This window comes from Procambarus clarkii, chromosome 23 (assembly GCF_040958095.1).
Source record: "Procambarus clarkii isolate CNS0578487 chromosome 23, FALCON_Pclarkii_2.0, whole genome shotgun sequence".
Classification (NCBI taxonomy): domain Eukaryota; kingdom Metazoa; phylum Arthropoda; class Malacostraca; order Decapoda; family Cambaridae; genus Procambarus; species Procambarus clarkii.
The window spans coordinates 35,635,322-35,656,190 of record NC_091172.1 but is presented as its reverse complement, the minus strand read 5'-3'; the positions used below and the strand labels follow the sequence as shown (position 1 = coordinate 35,656,190).

Sequence of the window (20,869 nt, the reverse complement as noted above, 5' to 3'; positions counted from 1 at the left end):
TTTCCAACACTGAGCGGGGCTTTTGGTTACAAAGAGTGGGGGTTTTCTTTTTACCCCCTCTATGTACGAGTTAGTTTAGCCCCTCCCCAGGTTCGGTTCCGTGTCCCTTCGGGTCCATCGGTTCCATCCTTCCTGTGGGTAATTTTTACCGCTTTCTTAACTTTTTTTTATTTTGGACATATATTCTTCTACATCATGTCTCAATCAAGTTCAAATTGGATCCCTGCATGACCATTGGTCACGGATGCCAATGGGGCTATATGAGCCGCTGTGATTTTGTGCTTAATTCTCAGGGTTCTCGAAGGTTCGAGAAAAGCTTCGATACTTAAAATATTTTTGGAACGTCTATCAACTTCCAGTGAGGCTTACCTCCAGTCCTTTATTGGACTCATTGGTCCTCTTCTGTACTAATTGTCATCTTTCGATACTCCATCTCGCCTTCTTCTACTGTGCATGCAACTCTGGACATAATCCACTAGCGATACTCCTGGAATATTGCATGGCTCAGCTGTGTCGTGACACGATAGTGTCTGCGCTCTACGCGTGAGATTATACGGCCTGGCGACACTGTCAGCCAGGCACTGGTTCTCGATTTTGTTATGAGTGTTGGGTATTGTTTGCAATGCTCTTTGGACACTTCATTGCCTCAATCAATGCTATCTGGACACTCGTTCATTGACCGCTGTGCAGTGCCTGGCTGTACCCTTATACTGTATATTCATTGGAGTGTGGCTGTATATGTACTTGATCGTGCATATTCCGTTACCACTTGCTTCCAAAGTCTTGTTAATTCATCATATTGATTATACTCTCTTGTCCCTAGCTACCGGTGCTTGGACTATTTTTAGGGTCTTTTCATTGCTTGTTTCCATATTTCCTTCCTCTGTACTACATGTTGTTGTGTGTCTTATTATGTGCTTATTGACTTTACTAGTGTTGGTGCTTGGTTGGACTGTGTACATGTTCAGTTCCCTGATATTGGACAGCCCCAGTGTTCAGTTATAGAATGGAGTTCGTTCATCTTCTTGTATGTCCCTACCAGCTTCTGTGTTGCAATGTCTGCTGGTGGATGTAGGTTTAAACTTTTCATTGGGACAGGGGGCACTAGGATTCTGGCCCTGGCTACAGCCTTTTCTTTGTGTTCCTTTTCTAGACAGTTCATTTTTTTAGTGCGATACATGTCCTGGGTAGTTCTCCTCGTTTATTACTCGGTGACGCATACGTCGTTCTGCCCAGCTGGAACTGGCTGCGCTGCTCCTGCGGGTTGCGGTGTCGCTATGTTTCGCTTTGCGTCTTGCATGACAGCTCGTGGTGCTCGCTTCCTCGTTTGTCTTGTCCTGGGCCCTGGCTCTTAGGTTTTCGCCGCTGTTTTGTCCTTGCCGTTTGCAGAGTCTGTGGTTCGGCTTTTTTTGGCAAACAGCGGCTTTTCCTTGTCATCCATTATCGGCCTTGTTGGTCCTTTAGGGGTCCCTTGGTTCCTCCCTGGCGGATTTTCCTTCTACAGTAGTTCCTTGCCAGTCTTGGTTTCAGATGCTGCTTGCTCAGTGTCCGAAAACCGTGTGGGTTTTCCCACGGCTCCGCCTCTTTCACATGATCGGTCTGGTCCGTAACATTGCTGGTTCGCTCTTCTCCTCGAGCCTTCAAGTTTGATAATTTTGACTAGTGTCTCACCATCTGTTGATCAGGTGACTTCGTTGCTAGTGTCCCACCTGTGTGCTTCGTCTCGGCGGCGGTATGGAGTTTGCTGGCGGTTTTTCCTTTTCTTTTTGTCTCTTTGTAGGTATCCTGCACTTTGTTGACGTGGTCTTGTCCTTCTCTCGTGAAGGTTTGGGACCGTTGTCTTGACACATACTGTTGCCTTGTCTTGTGCAGCGGCTTGCGGAGCCGCTTGCGGTTTGCTTTAGGTTTTGCTTTATATTGCTTTAGGTTTTGATGTTCCTTCTGCACCGTTTCATTGCAGAAGGTTTTTTTTAGTTTTTTTTTCCTTCTGCTGTCTCGGGCATTGTTCACCTCTGGCCTGCTCGTGCACTGCCTGAGCCATCCTGGTGTTTGGACAGAGTGCCCTCGTTTCTGTCTTTGCCTCTGTTATGGCCCCTTCGGTTCGGGATTGTTTTCCAAAGCTCTTTTCTTGTGGGCATTGCCTCTGGGGTCGAGTTGGGGAGCTTTGTGCTCTCCTCCAGCACAGGGGTTCCTACTCTTTTTGTCCTGATAATAGGTTTGTTCATTTGCAGCTGTCTTTCTTTTCTGGCAAAGTATGAGACTGCTGCTTTCCGAAGGGGTCCTTGGATTGTTGAAGCTTAGTTGGTCAGGCCGGGGGGCGCATCATGTGTTGTGTCCAGTTGCGCTTTGGGTTGATTCGGTTTCCCTTCTTCCCTGTTCTCGGGTTCGGGTCTCTGTGTTCGTCCGAAGGGTTATTTGGTCTCGCCAGCCTGCGATCTCTCCCCGTGCCCATGATGTTCGTAAGTTTGCTGCGCCTGCTGCCATCTTCGGTAACATGTCCTGGGCCGACATTCGGGCACGGGGGCATTTGGCAGTCAGGGTCCTGGCTGCATGCTACCTCGTAAATGATCCTGGGCCTAGTCGGGCCTGTGTCGCTTTGGATCGGTGGTGGCAGCCTGTTGTCTCGACTTCGAGTTGAGTTGTGAACACCGACCGCCTCCCAGGTAAGTCCCTCTGTTTTCCTGTTTGTTGAAGTAGCTCCATGGAGCTGAAGGGGCTCCCCCCAGAAAACTAGCATTGAATGTAATGAAACTCCATTTCCTGGGTGAATTCCGGAGACTCCATGGCAACCCTCTCTCCGTTTGGTCGGTGTATTTTTGGGAGGGGGCAGTCGCGCAGACATGCGCCGCGGCTCATGTGACTTCATGCTTGTTTGCTTGTTTTCATTTGGGGAGTTCTGTTCACTAGTTGGTTTATTTTAGTCGTTTTAACCAGAATAGAGGTTTGTTTTGGGGAGCTTACTTATCTGGGTGCCTGTCCCAGTCGATGCCAGATACAGAATGCTTCACAATCACAAGTGCATTTCTATAGGCCATTGCTCATCGTGTCTCTCTTAGGGGGGCCAGGTTCTGGCCGTGGTCCCCAGTAGGCCTAGAACTCATTCACACTGACTGATGCCAAAGTTTAGGGATAGACACGTCAGCCTGGATAGCCCAAGGAGCCTCCGAGACTCGCCCAGAAAATGGCATTTCATTACATTCAATGCTGGGTTTTTTCCTCCCTTTCTTTTAGGCTGCGATGTTGAAACTTGGACCATTCGGAGCCCTTTTCATATACAACTGGTCAAAAAAGTTTGATTGAAATTGAAAAACATTTAATAAACCACTAATAAGCCTCTTAATGTATGCATTTAATTTTATAAATGTTCACCCATTTTGTTTTTCCTTTTTGTATGATTAATGTATTCATGAAATTGGTTGAATGCAATACTGCACTATGAGAAGCTATTATTTAACTTTATATGTTTTGGCATAGGGAAATTAGCACTCGGTGTCAACTCAGTGTAATTATGATGTGTTGAATTTGGATGCTGGTTCAGATTTACTGATTGGCACCCGGCATTAACTTGTAATCCCATGTCATTAATCCTCTGCTTCTGAGGAGTAGAATTAAAAATGCTCAAACATTGCTGTTAGGGATTGTTAAAGTTCTGATGGAGCAGAATCTTAGTATCAACAGGAATCAAAATGAAATTATTAGTGGAGATCTTTTCATGGTGGATAACACTGCTCATCAGCATTAACATCTTGAGGATCATTATATTTGTAGTTTCTCATTATTTATATCAAATATTCCATCTGGTTCTGTCCAATAATGTGACTCAATTAGTATGCTGCAACCATTATCTCGACACCATTTCATTCATTGTTTAATTACAGGCTTCCTTTCACATTTCTGTAATATTTTCCAATTTTTTTTAGTCTTCCTCAAAACACTTCTTGCATATTAGTAGTTAAAATGTTCAAGTTTATTATATCAACTAATACTTTATATGTAATAAACCATCATTTCTTGCCACAGGGAGTTTCTGTCGGGCATCCCATCATCATTGCGTGAGAGCTTGCGGCGCAGACAGTCACAACAGAGAAGTGCCATTCAATCTTCACTCAATGGGTAGGATGTACCATGACCTTCATCAATTAGTGAAAAGTTGTCATATTGGATATACTCCTTTTAAAATAGTTCAACACACCATCAGAATGATCAACACATTAGACTTAACAGTTTTGTTCTTAAAGATTTAAAACTGGATGGCTTGCTTGTCTGGGTTACAGCCAGTGAAATAATTTTGGTAGCTACATGTGTGAAGTGATGGGACTAGATTATATTTCAGTACACATGGTGCCTAAGGTTGATGGGCTGTATTTTGTGCACGTAGCACAACAATATTTGTGGGTGTATTGCAGAGGCTGAGTTTGAACCTTTGGTAGTTGTATTCTGCATAGGGATTTTTATTCTTAACATCTAAATCCATCACACACATGATATGCAAGCCCATGTAATGAATGGGGAGTGGTATTTGCAAGCAATTGTTGTCATATATCAAACTTAGTTTCTCTGATTTATACAAGTCCCAAAATTCAGATAATTTTATAAATATTAGGAAAGATATCTAAATTTGCAGTCACTCACACTGCACTTTGTTGAATTTTTGAATGATTGGGTTTTGCAGCAGGGTTTGAGGTAGCTTTGTTTAGCTTTATGAAGAATGGAAATGTATTGCATTATGACGGGTTAAAGTGCGGCAGTTACTTCGGATGTTTCATACCTTCGTGCCTCCAGAATCTTGAAGTATGATTTTTTAAATGGTTTTGTAAAGATGTAAATAACAGATTGATGGTTTGGTAAATGATGATTTTGATACAGGATATTGTATCATAATGTCTTCAGCTATATGTGTACGGTATGGGCTATTTTACCTGCCACAGAAAATGGCAGTTTACCCTCCTTATTTAATGTTACTTGAAATCAACCAAATAAAACTTGCCAAAACAAACTACTCAAGTTTGACAAATACTGTATATAATTTTGTAAACACACAACTTGAAATTTGTTGGCAGTTTATTGGTTGAATTTTTTTTACAATACAGTACCTATAAAAAAATAAAAGGTACATTGTGATTGGATAGAGGCTAGTAATAAGCTTATGTAGAACAAATATAGTATTGTAGTTACAGATGTTTGACCATTGAGGGCAAGCAGTGGTAATGTGAATAAATAGCACTTGATATACATGCAGTACATATTTCCATTTATATTTGATTATGCAAAAATGTACTTTTAGTGTAAATATATGCAGTAATAAATGTTATTTGATATTTACATTATAAATGTTGATATACTTAACATTTCTTTGCATTGTTCAAAACTTCGGATTCCATCAGTAAACACAGTGCAGGGAAAATATTACAAGTGTAGCTTCCCAAAGTAAGCAATAATATTTTCTAGCTACAGTACTTTTGTGCAGAAATGTTATTTTCCAGTGTAGGTGTTAGGTGCCTTATCAGTAGTCTTCTGTCAGTGTTTGTAGTGGATAAAATCCCACACAAAAACCCTTGTGATATTGTCCGTCCATACATATACACGATTTTTGCAATGTGTGTTGGTATTCCAAGCTGTATGAACAAAATGTTGTAATAAAATGTATAGTGTTCAGTGTGCTAGATAAATATATCTGATTATATATTGAAGTAAGAACAATGTCAGTACAGTTGAGGCTTAATTTATTAAAGATTTTTTGTATACATGGCAGTGAACAGAAGCATCTTTTGTAAGATAGTATTACAGTAATTCCTTGAGTTACACAAGGGATGTGTTCCTGTAGAACTTTGTGCAGAGTGAATTTACACACATCAAACATATCGTTATTAGGAAAAATAGGGATGTGTTCCCACAGACCCAAATCATGGTATTTTCCACTCCTATCTCAACAAAACATGTACATTTGTATATTACAAATGTTCTCAAATGTACATTTGTACATTACAAATGTGCTCCTATGAAATCATCACAAATACATTAACGTGAGTATGGTACTCAACATACTATATAAGCTTGTGTATCTGACTTATGGTACCTTTGTTTACGAATTTAATCCGTTCCTAGAGACGGTTTGTCAACCGAAAATTCAAAAACTGAAACGCATTTTCCCACAAGAAATAATGTAAATTGAATTAATCCGTTGCACACACCCAAAAATATTAACTTCTTCTATCGTCATCTGAGACCTGGAATTTCAAGAACAAGAGGTCATAGAGTTAACCCTTGTGTGGCTCAGGGCTAACTAGCATTTGTCACCCACAGGCGCATACCAAAAAAAAAATTTTTTCTTCTAAACCTGTTAATTTGTGTTCTCTGATCATGGGAAAAATAATAAAAAAATTGTAAGTGGCATATATTGCCCACTATAGGATAGGGAAGTCTGGCAAAAAACAGGCGCTGACTCAGCATGCGTCCCAGACGGTCTGTTGCTCGCCAGCTGTCAGGCAGGAGTGGCCATAGAGATAATTACCTAATTATTTCAATGTGTCTGATTGATTTTTCATAGTTTTTTTTGCTGTAATATTATTCAATAGTGTGTAGTGTGATATATTTATATAATAAAATGAGTGAATCATCGCTGTACTCAAAAATATGGTGTGCATATTGTTGATTCAATTATGTTCATCAAGCAGTGAACAAATACTTTGTCGGTTATTACACTATATACACAGGTTATATATAAGTATCTGCATGTTTTGTTCACCATAACGAACCACTAAGTTGCTATTATGAGTCAAAAAGCAACGATGAGTGGCCACCACACACCAGCCAGCCACTCGCTGCCCCTCAACACCTCACTCGCCCACATTCTCCTCCCACCATACTGTTTTTGCTTTTATTTACCATATGCAGACGTTATATATAAATATCTACATTAGTGTTCACCATAACGAACAACTAAGTTGGCATGTTGAGTGACAGGGCAGCCCGCCATTGGCTGTTACTTCCTCCCTCCCTCAACTCACCTGACTCGCCCACATTCTCCTCCCACATTACTGTTTTGGCTTTTATTCACTATATCTATGTTACGGCCCTCTTGGGTCGCAACTGGGTTCTTTCTCCGATGTTAGTAGAGCTTGGGTATCCGGCCCCAAGCTAGTAGTGGCTTTCGAGAGGTGTGTTCCGTAACGCAAGTAAATTAAAGGGGAAGGGAGACAAAGGCAAAAACTTAATAATATAATTATCGCCATCACCATAAATAATATATAGATTATCACACGGGGGAGGTATAAACACTATTATGTACAACGTGGTCTTCCTCTGAAGACCCTGGACGTTCACGGTGCTCAAGACGAGTGGTCCTGGTTCTTCTTGTGGCCTCACGATGAATCCTTTGATTCCCTCGACGAGTCTACCCCGGCCACAGGCCAGCCAAATCACAGTCCCACTGGGTGCACCGTCGTGGAGGCCGTCAACCACAAATCCAGCCTATAGCTGGCAGGTTCCAATCAACAACGCTGGGTAGGCCACTCTACGACCGATACTAGGGTTGCGAGCCCTAGGCAGGAGCCTCGTGTGATTACACAGATCACTCTCCTCGCCACAACACCCCAGTGGTTAGTCTTCTCCACCAGTCAGTCCCGGGTACGACAATTCCTCAACTGCCACGTCACAGGCAAGCTAACACAACAGTGTTCATCCGGGGGGTGACTCAACTTCTGCAGCTAATACTTGGAGACGTTACGGCTGCCTTGGGTAGACTGATCCAACGTTCATTACAGCAGTCCCAGGTCGACTCTGTAATCAGACACGTCATCAGTACTAGTTACACTCTAGGGCACCTCACTTACAGGCTTAGACACAAACGCCCACCTATCCACTCCATAGATGGTGTTGCTGTCTAAGCGTCACCTCACCAGAGGTCGGCAGCGGCTGTGTTATGAGCTGATCAGGACGGGAAACCAGCCCTTGTGGCCGGTATTTCCTGTCCTCACTAGATGGCGTCGTCCATTTGGAGGGGGTTTCGGGAGCTGATCCACAGATGGCGCGGTCGTCACTGCTCCGTGCTCGGACGCTGGGCTCGGGTCCGTAACAATCTACAAGTTTTGTTCACCACAACTGTACAACTAAGTTGATATAGTTAGTTCAGGCACTAAGAGACATCGCTACACACACAATCAGCTGGTGGCTGCTTCCCTCACACATTCAAGGTCAGATGCACTAAAATTTCACCCCCAACAATACTGTTTTGTGGTGTTATTACCCTATATACAGATGTTATATATAAGTATCTACATGTTTTGTTCACCATAACTGTTCAACTAAGCTGGTATAATGCCCAAAGAGCATAGTGGCCACCCCTACCAACATGACAAATCATGCAGATGTTGCCACACCCAACACCAAAATGGCTTCTTCCCCCACACTCCTTTTGCTGTTATTACACTGTATATACACGTTATATATAAGTATCTACATTCGTGTTCACCATAATGAACCACTAAGTTGGTATGCTGAGTGGCAGCCAGTGGCAGCCCGCCACTGGCTGCCACTCCCTCCCTCACCTCACCTGACTCGCCACCATTCTCCTCCCACTATACTGTCTTTGCTTTTACAGTATATACAGATGTTATATATAAGTACCTGTATCTGCATGTTTTGTTTACCATAGCAAACAACTAGGCTGGTATAGTGAGTCCAGACAGTAAAAGGTGGTCACACAGAGTCAGCAGACAATGCTACCTCCCTCCCCACCAAGATTACTCCTCCCACTACAGCACTAATTATCACAACAATCCTGCTATTATCAGAATCCTGGTCATTTTTATCACAGTCAGGGGTCTTCTGTAATAATATCGCTAAATAATAGCATGAACATGTATATTATGGCATTTTTAGGCAATGCTGTGGTCACAACCTGAACAGCAGTGCTGTGAGCTCATGCTGCGTGTGTCAGGCTTGGTGGCTCACTCAATACTGAGGCTCTCACACCCGGGAATTTGGCCCACAATTTTTTAAAAAAATGGCGTCTGTTTACAAGAGCCCTGATGAAGGTGTGATGAACCCCGTGTATCCGCGGGCCGTTTAAATCTTGAGTAGTACTCCAATACATCGTATAATGTGATGCGCAAATTATAGCAAGTCACTCAACCCATCATATGATGTGTTGTGCAACTTAAGGGTTAAACTAACGAAACAAAGCTGCCGGAAATATATAAGAAAATTCACTTTTGTAAACAGTGGTAGACGGTTGGAATAGGTTAGGTGATAATGTGGAGGAGGCCAAAACTGTCAATAATTTCAAAGCGTTATATGACAGAGTGCTGGGAAGATGGGACACCATGAGTGTAGCTCTCATCCAGTAACTACACTTAGGTAATTACACTTAGGTAATTACACTTAGGTAATTACACTTAGGTAATTACACTTAGGTAATTACACACACACCACATCCCAGACAGTCCCTTCTGACTCTCTCTTCTCTCCCAACACCCCTTACCTTGAAACCAGCCACCTCAACACCTTCCATTCCCCGTATCTCCAGCCTTTGATACGGTATGACCCGATGTTTGCATTATTCGACGAAATCTTCGGTTATCCAAATAACTATTTTGATATGGTGAAGTTCTTACCAGCCTTAAAAACTGCCCGATAACCCAAAGAATTTGAAAAGCCGGCTTCGGATAAGCGCGCTTATACAGTACTGTAATAATGTGCATAATAAAAATTAATATTGCATAGAAAAATGGCTGTGTTAGTTTATAAGTGAGAGTAAGGGGCAGATTTGGTGTCATTTGCATTAGTTACCTATCTTTACTTTAGAAAATTTACATGCTGGAGAGAGAGGTTGATCTAATAGGTATATGCACCAAGGTAAGGATATATCACTATGTAAATGGCACTGACTCTAGTTATGAACTTTTAGGCAGCTTGCCTATTATTATTATTATTATTATTATTATTATTATTCTTATTATTCTTATTATTATTATTATTCTTATTATTCTTATTACTCTTATTATTCTTATTATTATTATTATTATTATTATTACTGTATTATTATTCTTATTCTTATTCTTATTCTTATTATTCATTGTGTCGGGCCAGGCAACCAGTGTGTATTCATTCACATTAAGCTTATATCGAGGTCCCCCCCCCCCCCCCCCCCCTTCACCACATTCCACAAGGTCGAATTACTGATCCCGCCCAGGATGCAACCCCACAACAAGCTGTAACTCCTGAGTACCTACTAACTGCTAGGTGAACAGAGGCATTAGGTGATAGGAAATGCACCCAATCATTTTTGCCCACGGCCATACCACGTTGAGAACACCGCTTCTCCTCCGATTAGCGAAGTTAAACAACGTTGGGTTTGGTTAGTACTTGGATGGGTGACCGCCTGGGAACACCAAATGCTGTTAGGCCTGGTCGACGACCGGGCCGCGGGGACGCTGAGCCCCGGAAGCACCTCAGGGTGCCCTCCCCGGGATTTGAACCCGGAATTCTTGATTGCGAGTTGAGAACGGACCCAACTGTACTACCGGGACCCTTGTTTGTTATTGTTTTCACATAAACATTTTCTTCTATTGTTAACACATTTGTTTATATACAGTACAGTACTTATATAATTGTTTGGATAGATTCATTCACTATAGCCATATTAACACATGTAATGGGAATCATTCTTCAAGCTTATAAATTTTTGTGTAAAACAAAGTGTTTATGCTGAATGATTTTCATGTTATCTAAACCAGCTCAATTGTAAAGTTCATTATCTACTGTAATACTAAACACAGATTATTGTAGCCAGTAAAGGAGGTAATAATAAAACTAAGCATTTGGTACTAAACATATTTATTACACATGTGCGTGTGCGCACACTACACACATGCCAGAAATGTGTGCACATGTGCATACACACACACAACTTAATTAGCATAGTTTAAAATGTTGGTGTTAAGAAGTACCTTGAGGTACAGTACTGTTGATGTATCGAGTTATTGTTGATGCAGCTTCAAATTCTTAAAATAAGTTTGACAGGCCAAGCTAGCCTAGCCTTGCACTGGAATGTTTTCATAAGTTAATGACAATTGTTAGTTTTATAATTGGTTGCTATTACATATTTTTTTAGGTCTTAAGAGTCTCTGAATGTGGTTAGTTCACACATTACTATAGTACAGTAATGTTTACTGGAACTAGGAGCAGGGTAAGTACATCACCTATTTAATTTTGTAAGAAAAAGTATCCCAAGTTTTAGATAAGCTAATGCATTTTTACAGAGCATTATTGGCCTTTTGAATATTAAATAGCAGAAATTTTGAAGTGCCTCACTATTATTATAGAGTTAATAGGTGATTAGTAACTAATAAATGCTGGGTAATGTGTGAATTAAATGTCAGTCTCCCAAATAGATATACTGTGTGTTTCGTGGAGTTATTGCTATGTTCAGGGCAATAACAGTAGTGCATATGGCTTTGATTGTGTGTATTTATTAGCCTCAGAGTGGCTTTGATCTGTGCCGCATTTCTTTTCCTACAGACTGCCTTCAGGTGCCGCTGCACCTTAGTCTTCTGCATTCCCATAGTGTTGTCTATACCAGGGTTGGGGGAAGCTTTCAACATACAAAAATCATATTTCATAAGATTTCATATCATAAGATTTTATGGTATTATGTGCTGTCAGCATTCATTTCCGTCAAAAATAAACTTAAGATCAAGCTTCATAAATTTAAATTGCCTCTGAATGCCACACTTAGTACCATAAAAGGCTGCAGGTTCCCAACCCCTGGTCTAGATACTCCTAATTTTGCAAACAGTGATCACTAGTTTGTATAAAAAAGGTACAGTATGACAGGAAAACTATCAACAAATGGGTAACTTGGTCTTGTATCAATGGGAGTCAATAGTGAGCAAATTTTTACTTAAGTAAAATGTCATCCAGTAATAGTTTGCCTCATTAATTGTCTTTATTTACCTAAAGAAAAAGTGTAGGCATTGGGTTTATCCACCTTAATTATTTCTTACTCCTGCGCAACCACTTGGGATGCACAGTAGAGACGGTCTCGCTTCATGCAGGTCGGCAGCGCTCAATCCTTGGCCGTCCAAGTGGTTGGGTATCATTCCTTTCCCCTTTTCCATCCCAAATCGTTATCCTGATCCCTTCCAAGTGCTGTATAGTCGTAATGGTTTGGCATTTTCTCCTGATAGTTCCCCCTCCCTCTTTTCTCTCCTGTAAGGCTGCATCACCTGTTGTTATTCTTACAGGATTACGAAAGGATTAATTAAAGTGATGGGAATGAAGGAAATTACTATTTTGTGCAAACATTATAGAGTTAAGGCAAGACACATTGTTAACAAGTGGCAGTGTTGAAGACTAAAAACCATTTAATAATAATAACTTGTATAAACTTGACTAGTTTATAACTGGCTTATGTATTGGCCCTTCTTGAAGAACTTGTCTATTTTGTTTCATAAAATCAGCGTAGAATGTAATGAAACACCATTTTCTGGGTGAGACCCGGAGGCTCCCAGGAGCTTACTAGGCTGATATGCTAATGTCAGACTTTGGCATCAGTCATGTGTATGGAGTTCTATGGGCCTACCAGGGACCTTGAGCTAAAACCTGGCCCCCTCAGAAGAGGCAAAGGAAGCAATGACCTATAGAAACCCCCGTAAGGTTGGAAGCATTCTATGTCTGCCATCAACCGGGTCAGGCACCCAGAAAGGTAAGCATCCCAAAACAAACCCCTATTCTGGTGAAAATATTGCTACCAAAAGCCGAACAAGTGGATAGAACTCCCCTAAACGAAATGAGCAAACGATCATGTCACACGTCATCGCGCCGTTGTCTGTGTAACTCTGCCCTCCCCAGGAGGGGGAAAGGAGAGCCCCAGACCCCACACGCTGGCTATTCACCCTTTAGTTTTTAGGCTGGATGTCAAAACACGCAAAAAAACGCCAACCAGAGGGAGGGATGCCGGGGAGCCTCCGGGTCTCACCCAGAAAATGGCGTTTCGTTACATTCAACGCTAGTTTTCTGGGGGGAGCCTCTTCGACTCTCCGGAGCTAACTACCCACAGAGGAAAAACTTGGGGAATTACCCGGGAGGCGGTCGCTGCTCACTCCTCAACCTCGAAGTTGAGACAACTGGCTGCAACCGCTGACCCAAAGTGACACAGGCCTGACAAGGCCCAGGGATATGCACGAGGTAACGAGCAGTCAGGACCTTGTTCGACCACCAAAAGCCCTGAGCCCGAATGTCAACCCACAACATGTTGCCGAAGACTGCAGCAAGAGCAGCGAACTTAAGAACGTCATGGGCACGGGGATAGACTGCAGGCTGGCTAGCCTTAATAACTCTGCGGACGACCTGGGAGACCCGCATCTGCAAACAGGGAAGAAGGGAAACCGGATCAACCCAAAGCGCGTCCCCGGACACAGAAGCCGTGGCGCGCAAATAACGGCGAAGAGCTGCAACTGGACACAAAACATGATGCACCCCTGGCCTAACGAACCAAGCATCCCCAACCCAGGGACCCCTCCGGAAAGCAGCAGTCTCATTCTTTGCCAGAAAAGGAGGAGACGGCTGCAAACGAAGAAAACCATCACGAAGATCGAAGGAGCAGAAACCCCTGTGCTGGAGGAAAGCATGAAGCTCACCAACCCGACCCCCAGAAGCCAATGCCAACAGAAAAAGAGCCTTTGAGAAATAATCCTGAACCGAAGCGAAGATACAGGAAGAAATGGAGGGACCGCCAGGAAACTTCGTACTGCCGCCGAGACGAAACGCGCAGGTGGGACACTAACAAGGAAGCCACCTGATCACCATAGAGATGATGATAAACCCAAGTAAAAAATACCATACGCAAAGACTCAATGAGAAGATCGAACCAGCCATGTGACGTTCCGGTCCGATCTGCTGGAAAAGGCGGAGCCGTGGGAAAACCTCCGGTTTCGGACACCGAGCAAGCAGCAACTAAAACCACGACTGGGCCGACCACCATGGAGCTAAGAGGACAACTCTTTCCTGGTTAGTGTCCAAGCGAGTCAGGACCTGGAGCAATAGCTGAACCAGGGGAAAAAGGTACAGGAACCCCACCTCGACCAGTCTTGCCGAAGGGCATCGACCCCGACGGCCTTGCAAACCGTAAGACGCAACGACCACGCCGACGCAAAGAGGTCCACCTCCTGGCACCCGAACATCCGGCAGAGCCAACTGAAGGAATCGGCGTCGACCGTCCATTCCGTGAACAGGGGAACGAACCTGGACAGGCCGTCCGCCATGACGTTGGACACCCCCCCCCCCCGGACGTGAACCGCCAGGAGAGCCAAACCCTGAGAACTCGGCAGACGAATCACCCGAAGCGACCAACCCCAAAGAGCCAAGGACCGCATCGAACCCCCTCAGTTCAGGCAGTGAACCACCGGGGAGCAGTCCGAATGGAGCCAGATCGTTGATCCGTGGGTGACCCGAACCCTCCGAAGCGCAAACCACACCGCCGCGAACTCCCGCACCGTGCTGCGGACCCGATGGAAGGACAGACCCCACCGCCCCTGGCCGGCCTGGTGAGCACTGGTCACAAAACCCCAGCCTAGAGACGACGCGTCCGTGAACACATCGAGCGAGGGCTCGGGCAGGCGCACAGGCACTGAACCCCGAAAACCCCAAAGAGGAAGCCGGTGATGCAGCAGCCGACGCAAAGCCCCCAGGGACCGAACCCAGCGATCGCGAGAGAGGCGGAAGGGACGTCCCCGAAGGAACCAGAACAGCTGACGAAGCCGAAGCCAAACCCAACCTGGCGGGTAGACCAACATCGCGACGTTCAGGCTCCCGCACAAACCCTCGAGCAACTGCTGGATGACCCGGGATGGAGCCAGATCGTCAACCCGCGGGCGACCCGAATGCTCCAAAGAGCAAACCGCACTGCCGTGAACTCCCGCACCGTGCTGTGGACTCGACAGAAGAACGGACCCTACCGTCCCTGGCCGGCCTGGTGAGCACTGGTTGCAAAACCCCAGCCGAGAGACGACGCGCCCGTGAACACATCAAGTGAGGGCTCGGGTAGGCGCCAAGGAACTGAACCCTGAAACACCCGAAGAGGAAGCCGGCGACGCAGCAGCCGATGCAAGGCCCCCGGGGTCCGAACCCAGCAATTGTTAGAGAAGCAGAAGGAAAGTCCCCGTAAAACCAGAACAGCCGAGGAAGCCAAACCCGACCCTGCGAGTAGACCATCAAGGCATAGTTCAGGCCCCCGCACAAATTCTCGAGCACTGCCGGGTAACCCGGGAGCCCCCAGAAACAGGTGCAAGCGGGACTGCAGCTGCAGGAGAGACTCCAGAGGGAGAGACAAGGAAGTGGTCCAAGATTCGCACACAAGACCCAGCCATGTCCGAACCTGGGTGGGAACTAAATGGGACTTCCTCCAGTTCACCAAGAACCCGGACCCAGTGAGCTGGGAAAGAACCAAATCCCTGGATAGCTGACAACTGGACCGGCTGGGAACCCAAATCAGCCAGTCGTCGAGGTAGGGCCACCACCCGAACAGGGGCTCGAAGCCTGGTGGATAGAATGCAGGACTCGTAATTCTGTGGCGCGGGTTCGATTCCCGCACAAGGCAGAAACAAATGGGCAAAGTTTCTTTCACCCTGAATGCCCCTGTTACCTAGCAGTAAATAGGTACCTGGAGTTAGTCAGCTGTCACAGGCTGCTTCCTAGGGGTGGAGGCCTGGTCGAGGACCTGGCCGTGGGGACACTAAAAGCCCCGAAATCATCTCAAGATAACCTCAAGAACACCTAAGAGACGCAGATGGGCCACAACGACCCGCATAAGATGTGAGAACACACAAGGTGCGAGGTTCAACCCGAACAAGAGACAATGAAAGTGGTAACCTCGACACCCCACAACAAAGCCAAGCCAATCCCTGAACCCCGGATGAATCAGGACATGCCAATAAGCGTCCCGGAGTTCCAGGAGCATCATCCAAGCGCCCGGCTCCAACAGGAGTCGAACCTGGGACAGCATAGTCATCCAAAAGGAATGGGCAATGAACCCAGGGGTTCAGACGGGACAAGTCTAGAATGAACCGCAGGTTCGCACTGTTCCGTTTCGGTACTGGGAACAGACGGGGAAACCCATCTGAGGGATGTCGTAGTTTCGACCACGCCCAAGCGAACCCACTCCAAGATGACTCGACAGAGCGCAGGGAAGGAGGCCTGCCACGAACCTCCCGAAGGAGGAGGGGCCACCCACACCACAGCAGGATGAAAGAAATGACTCGAAACGCCCACAAATCGTTGGAGCAACCGTGAGCGAACAGCGCAAGCCTTTCCCCCCCCCCCCATCGCCCCGTCAATGGGGGCAAACTGCAAAGCGCTGGTGCCCTTTTTGAGACCCAGAACCTTGCACAGAGCGACCACCCACCGACCAGACGAAGGTGGCGCTGAACCCGAACCGGGCACCTGTGGCTTACCATGACGAGAGGAACCCTGAGCCCTGGCACGACCCTTCTGGGAAGGCCGCCCCCCCCCCCCACTCCCCGGGGTCCTCGGAGAACCAACACGTCAGACATAGGCCTGACATATGTCTGACAAGTATATGTCTGACAAATCAGACATATACTGTACCACAGCAGAATCCTCAAAAAGCAGAGGACAAAAAGGTGAAGACATCCTGAGAGCCAGGCCCCAGGCCGATTCCAGGGAGGAGGCATGCACCTCCTGCCGACACTCGAGATGGGAAGCATAGAACAGGGAAACCGCATCCCGCAGGATCGGCACAAACGGCTTCAGCAAGGCAGCTGACGAGTGGGTCACTGAACCTAAGGCACCAGACCCAGAGACGGCCCCAAGCGCATCGCTACATCCTCCTCAAGCCAGTCCGAAGACAGCTCCAGGAGGGAAAAGAAACGCAAGGCCGAAGCCAAAAGGCCACGGGTGCGCATGTCCTCAGCAATCTGCACAGTCGAGAGGGAGGGAACCTGCACATGGAGCTGCCAAGTACCAAGTCTACACAGTAAAATAACAATGTACTGGAGTGAATGATATGGAAGAAAATGCAGAATAGAACCAGTGAAGAGCAGAGGTGCCATAGGCACAATCAGAGAACACTGTATAAACATCAGAGGTCCACGGTTGTTCAACATCCTCCCAGCAAGCATAAGAAATATTGCCGGAACAACCGTGGACATCTTTAAGAGGAAACTAGATTTATTCCTCCAAGGAGTGCCGGACCAACCGGGCTGTGGTGGGTATGTGGGCCTGCGGGCCGCTCCAAGCAACAGCCTGGTGGACCAAACTCTCACAAGTCAAGCCTGGCCTCGGGCCTGGCTTGGGGAGTAGAAAAACTCGCAGAACCTCATCAACCAGGTATCAACCCGGGGGAACACGGAACCAAACCCGGGGGGACATGGAACCGAACCCAGGGAGGGGCAGACACCAAATCCAATTTGTATGCAGAGGGAAGAAAAGAGAACCCCATTCCTTGTAACATCAAGCCCTGCTCAGAGGGTAGAAAACCCAGGCGGGGTCCAGCGGGGCCCAAGGCCCCCCAAGTCAGCCCCTCCCCTGCCCTGGTATCATTCTCCGCAGGACCCGGGACCTAATCTTCTCCCAAAGCACCAGTCTCAAAAGACAAGGCCGGCGCAGCTGCGTAAGCAAAACGGAAGGGGGGCCCACTGGTCAGACCCGGTGGATTCTGCAGGGAGATTAGACTCGAATGCCTCCATCGCCACACCGGAAGGGGCATCCTTCAAGACTGCCCCAGCCTCAAGACCATCTAAACCCTGCTTCGGCTCTGAAACCCTCAGACACTTCGGGGCCGGAAAAAAGGAGGGGGGATGGGCTAGAACGAACCACAGGAGGGGAAGGACGAGGGGGGGGGGCGAACTGAACCAAGGTTAAAGCGCCCCCACCCCCAAGTCCGGGTTCCTATAAGCAAAATGGGGCAGCCGTGGGGCATCAGGGTGAGCAACCAACCGAGCGCGTTGCAACAACCTAAAGCGCGCATGCAACGCCTGCGCCGCCTGTACCCTCGTAAGATCATCACTAGACTTGAGTCACTAGCAAGCAGCAGAACTCTCAGGACTCGGGGTCGAAAGTGTCACCGACCCAACAGGCAGCGTGACGGAGGCAAAGACAGTGAGGGTCACCCTGAGGCAAGGGGACTAAACAACCCTCAAACTTGCACGAAGCGAGGAGGGACCCTAGAGTCACATCCATCGGACCCACGCACCCCCAGGGGTTTCCCAGGGCCCTGAGTGCTTAACAAGACTCACGCCCAGGTAACCCCATGCAGGGTACTGCTAACCGGCACCCAAAACTACCAAGCAAACTCACTAAAGCTGCACCCCAGGGACGTGTACACTCACAAGACCCTAGCAGGGGGCACCATCAGAGAAGAACCGTAATTCATCAAGCACAAGTGGCCAAAAAGCAGAGCAGATCCCCCCCACAAGGCAAAATGAAAAAGAAAAAGAAACTCCGCAAAAGGACAGCGTACCCTAGAGGAACAAAGCCGGCCACTAATCGGTGAAAACAAGTTACGCAGCACCCTGTGCCTCGAACCATTGCAAACTGCCTCTTACCCTAAGGTAACCAAGGGAGACAAAACACCCAAATACCTAAAGGGCGGCCGAAAAACCGAGCAGTAAAACGGCCAGCAGAGACAGGACCCAAGGAACTTGTAGAAGGTAACCCCAAGCCTCAAGGGCAGTACTTACAAGGCACCTAGGGAAGGGAACCCTAGGCGCATGCACCCCGAGTACTGGAGAATAACTCCTAGCTCTCACACCCCTAGAAGACAGCCACCACACTCTAGGCACAGTGCTGAAACTATGTCTGGAGCCAGAGCATATGAGCGGAGCCTCTATCATCAGCCTAAGAACTAACGATAGAGTGGGTGCGATAGCCTGGTGGATAGCCAGCGTATGTTGTCTGTGGGGTCAGACAACGGCGCGGCGACGTGTGACGTCATGATCGTTTGCTCGTTTCATTTAAGGGAGTTCTATCCACTTGTTCGGCTTTTGGTAGCAATATTTTCACCAGAATAAGGGTTTGTTTTGAGATGCTTACCTTTCCGGGTACCTGACCCGGTCGATGGCAGACATAGAATGCTTCCAACCACATGGGGGTTTCTATAGGCCATTGCTCCCCTTGCCACTTCTGAGGGGGCCAGGTTCTGGCTCGTGGTCCCCGGTAGACCCATAGAATTCCATACACATGACTGATGCCAAAGTCTGACATTAGCATATCAGCCTAGTAAGCTCCGGGGAGCCAAAGGGGCTAACACAGAAAATGCATTGAAGTTAATATTCTAATTGTTAATTTTGTTTTCTTGATCATTTTTGTATTGTGCAAAGATACAGATATATATACTTTATATATAAAGTATATCAGCATATACTTTGAAGTGTTCTTAAATTGCAACTTGTTTGTTATGAATTACCCTCATAACAAATTTAGAAATAGACAGTGTATTATCTTAAGTGTGTGAAAGCATACCATAACTAGCATAAGCACAACCTAGATGTTTTCATAATTAAGTAAATTTGTAAAACTACATACAAATAATTGTACTCCTATTTTGAGAACTATCAGAGGGTTGCCCCACATTCCAAGCAATATAAAACATTTGGGTATATTGTGATACTGTTGCTGTATGGTGTATTGTATGTTGGGGGAGAACATTGCACGAGTGGAACTACCAAACATTAACTCACTGTTGTTTGTTTTTATTAAACAAATTAAATGCTATTTTAAAGCAACAACAGCGGAGTACAGTTCATGGTGTGTTACACTATGATTATGAATTGTTATTGTATTTAAAATTTCTTTTGAGCATAGATATGTACAATAGACATTTTTAAGGAAATATTGTATTTTAAGAATGTTTTAGTAATTAAGATTGAATACTACATGTGTGTTGGCTGTGTGCACACTGACAAGGAACATTACATTAATGGTAGTGGTGTTGAAGCTGCCAGGAGGCTACAAAGTGCTCAGGTGGATTCTTGTTTGGAAATCTTTCATCCTGTAATTAACAAGCTTTTCTGGGACAATGTTTTAAGAGAATTTAAGGGGTGGCTTCTTTCATTTTTTATGCTGGTTTTGGCCACAATACATTCTTCCTAGTGTTGTTTCCCTTCATGTTTCTCCTTTCTTTTTCTTTTAATTGCCCTCTGTTCTTTCCTCTTTATTCTTCAATGGAATATTAATGGTTTCTTTACGAATTTTCCTGAACTCGAACTTCTGATTTCTCAATTTTCACTACTTTGTGTCTGTCTTCAGGAGCCGATGATTGGCGCTCATCCTGGCTTCTTTTGCAGTTATGCTTTTTAATTTCCTCCCCACGAGCTTTTGCTGAGACTCCTAACCTTACTGCTCCCTTGATCTGGAATGGTGTTCCCTTTCATCCTTTACTCTTTCCGTCGAAAGTTCATTCTACTGTTGCTCGTACTTTTATAGGCAAATGGTACAGTGTTTTATTTCTCCCCCCTCATGTTCCTCTTTCTCTTCCTCATCTTAGCACCCTCTTGAACTCCTTACCAGAGCCTGTGCTGCTCTTGGGTAAGTTTAACTGTTGGCATGCCATCTGGGTTGATGTGCTGACAAATACCTGCAACCATCTGCTGGAACCTTTCATCCTCTCTTCCTTGTCTCTACTGAATTCCGGCAAGCCAACTCATGTTGAATTGTGCACTTCCACCCTTTCCTGTATTGATCTTTTCCTCTGCTCATCCCCTATTTATGGATGTTCTGTTGTGGAGATTCCTTGATGATCTCCTTGACCATGACTGTTTCCTCATCCATGTCGCCCTCTTTTCTTTCCACCCTTCTCTCATTTCCTCAGTGGCAGTTAGAAAAAGGGGACTAGAATCTTTTTCACCCTTTA

General features: G+C 45.7%; 1 protein-coding gene and 1 pseudogene across 2 annotated transcripts in view; both read left to right on the top strand.

The window, feature by feature from the left end:
• The window catches only part of LOC123764028 (uncharacterized), a 45,641-nt gene extending 39,293 nt beyond the window's left edge, over nt 1-6,348 (top strand). For both annotated transcript variants that reach the window (XM_045751480.2, XM_045751481.2), the window contains one exon: nt 4,021-6,348. In XM_045751480.2, coding sequence (XP_045607436.1) covers nt 4,021-4,117 — 97 coding nt within the window. In that variant the 3' untranslated portion in view covers nt 4,118-6,348. The remainder of the gene's footprint in view (nt 1-4,020) is intronic.
• Nucleotides 6,349-10,287: 3,939 nt separating this feature from the next.
• Nucleotides 10,288-10,406, top strand: LOC123764171 (5S ribosomal RNA; annotated as a pseudogene).
• The last annotated feature ends 10,463 nt before the right edge of the window (nt 10,407-20,869 follow it).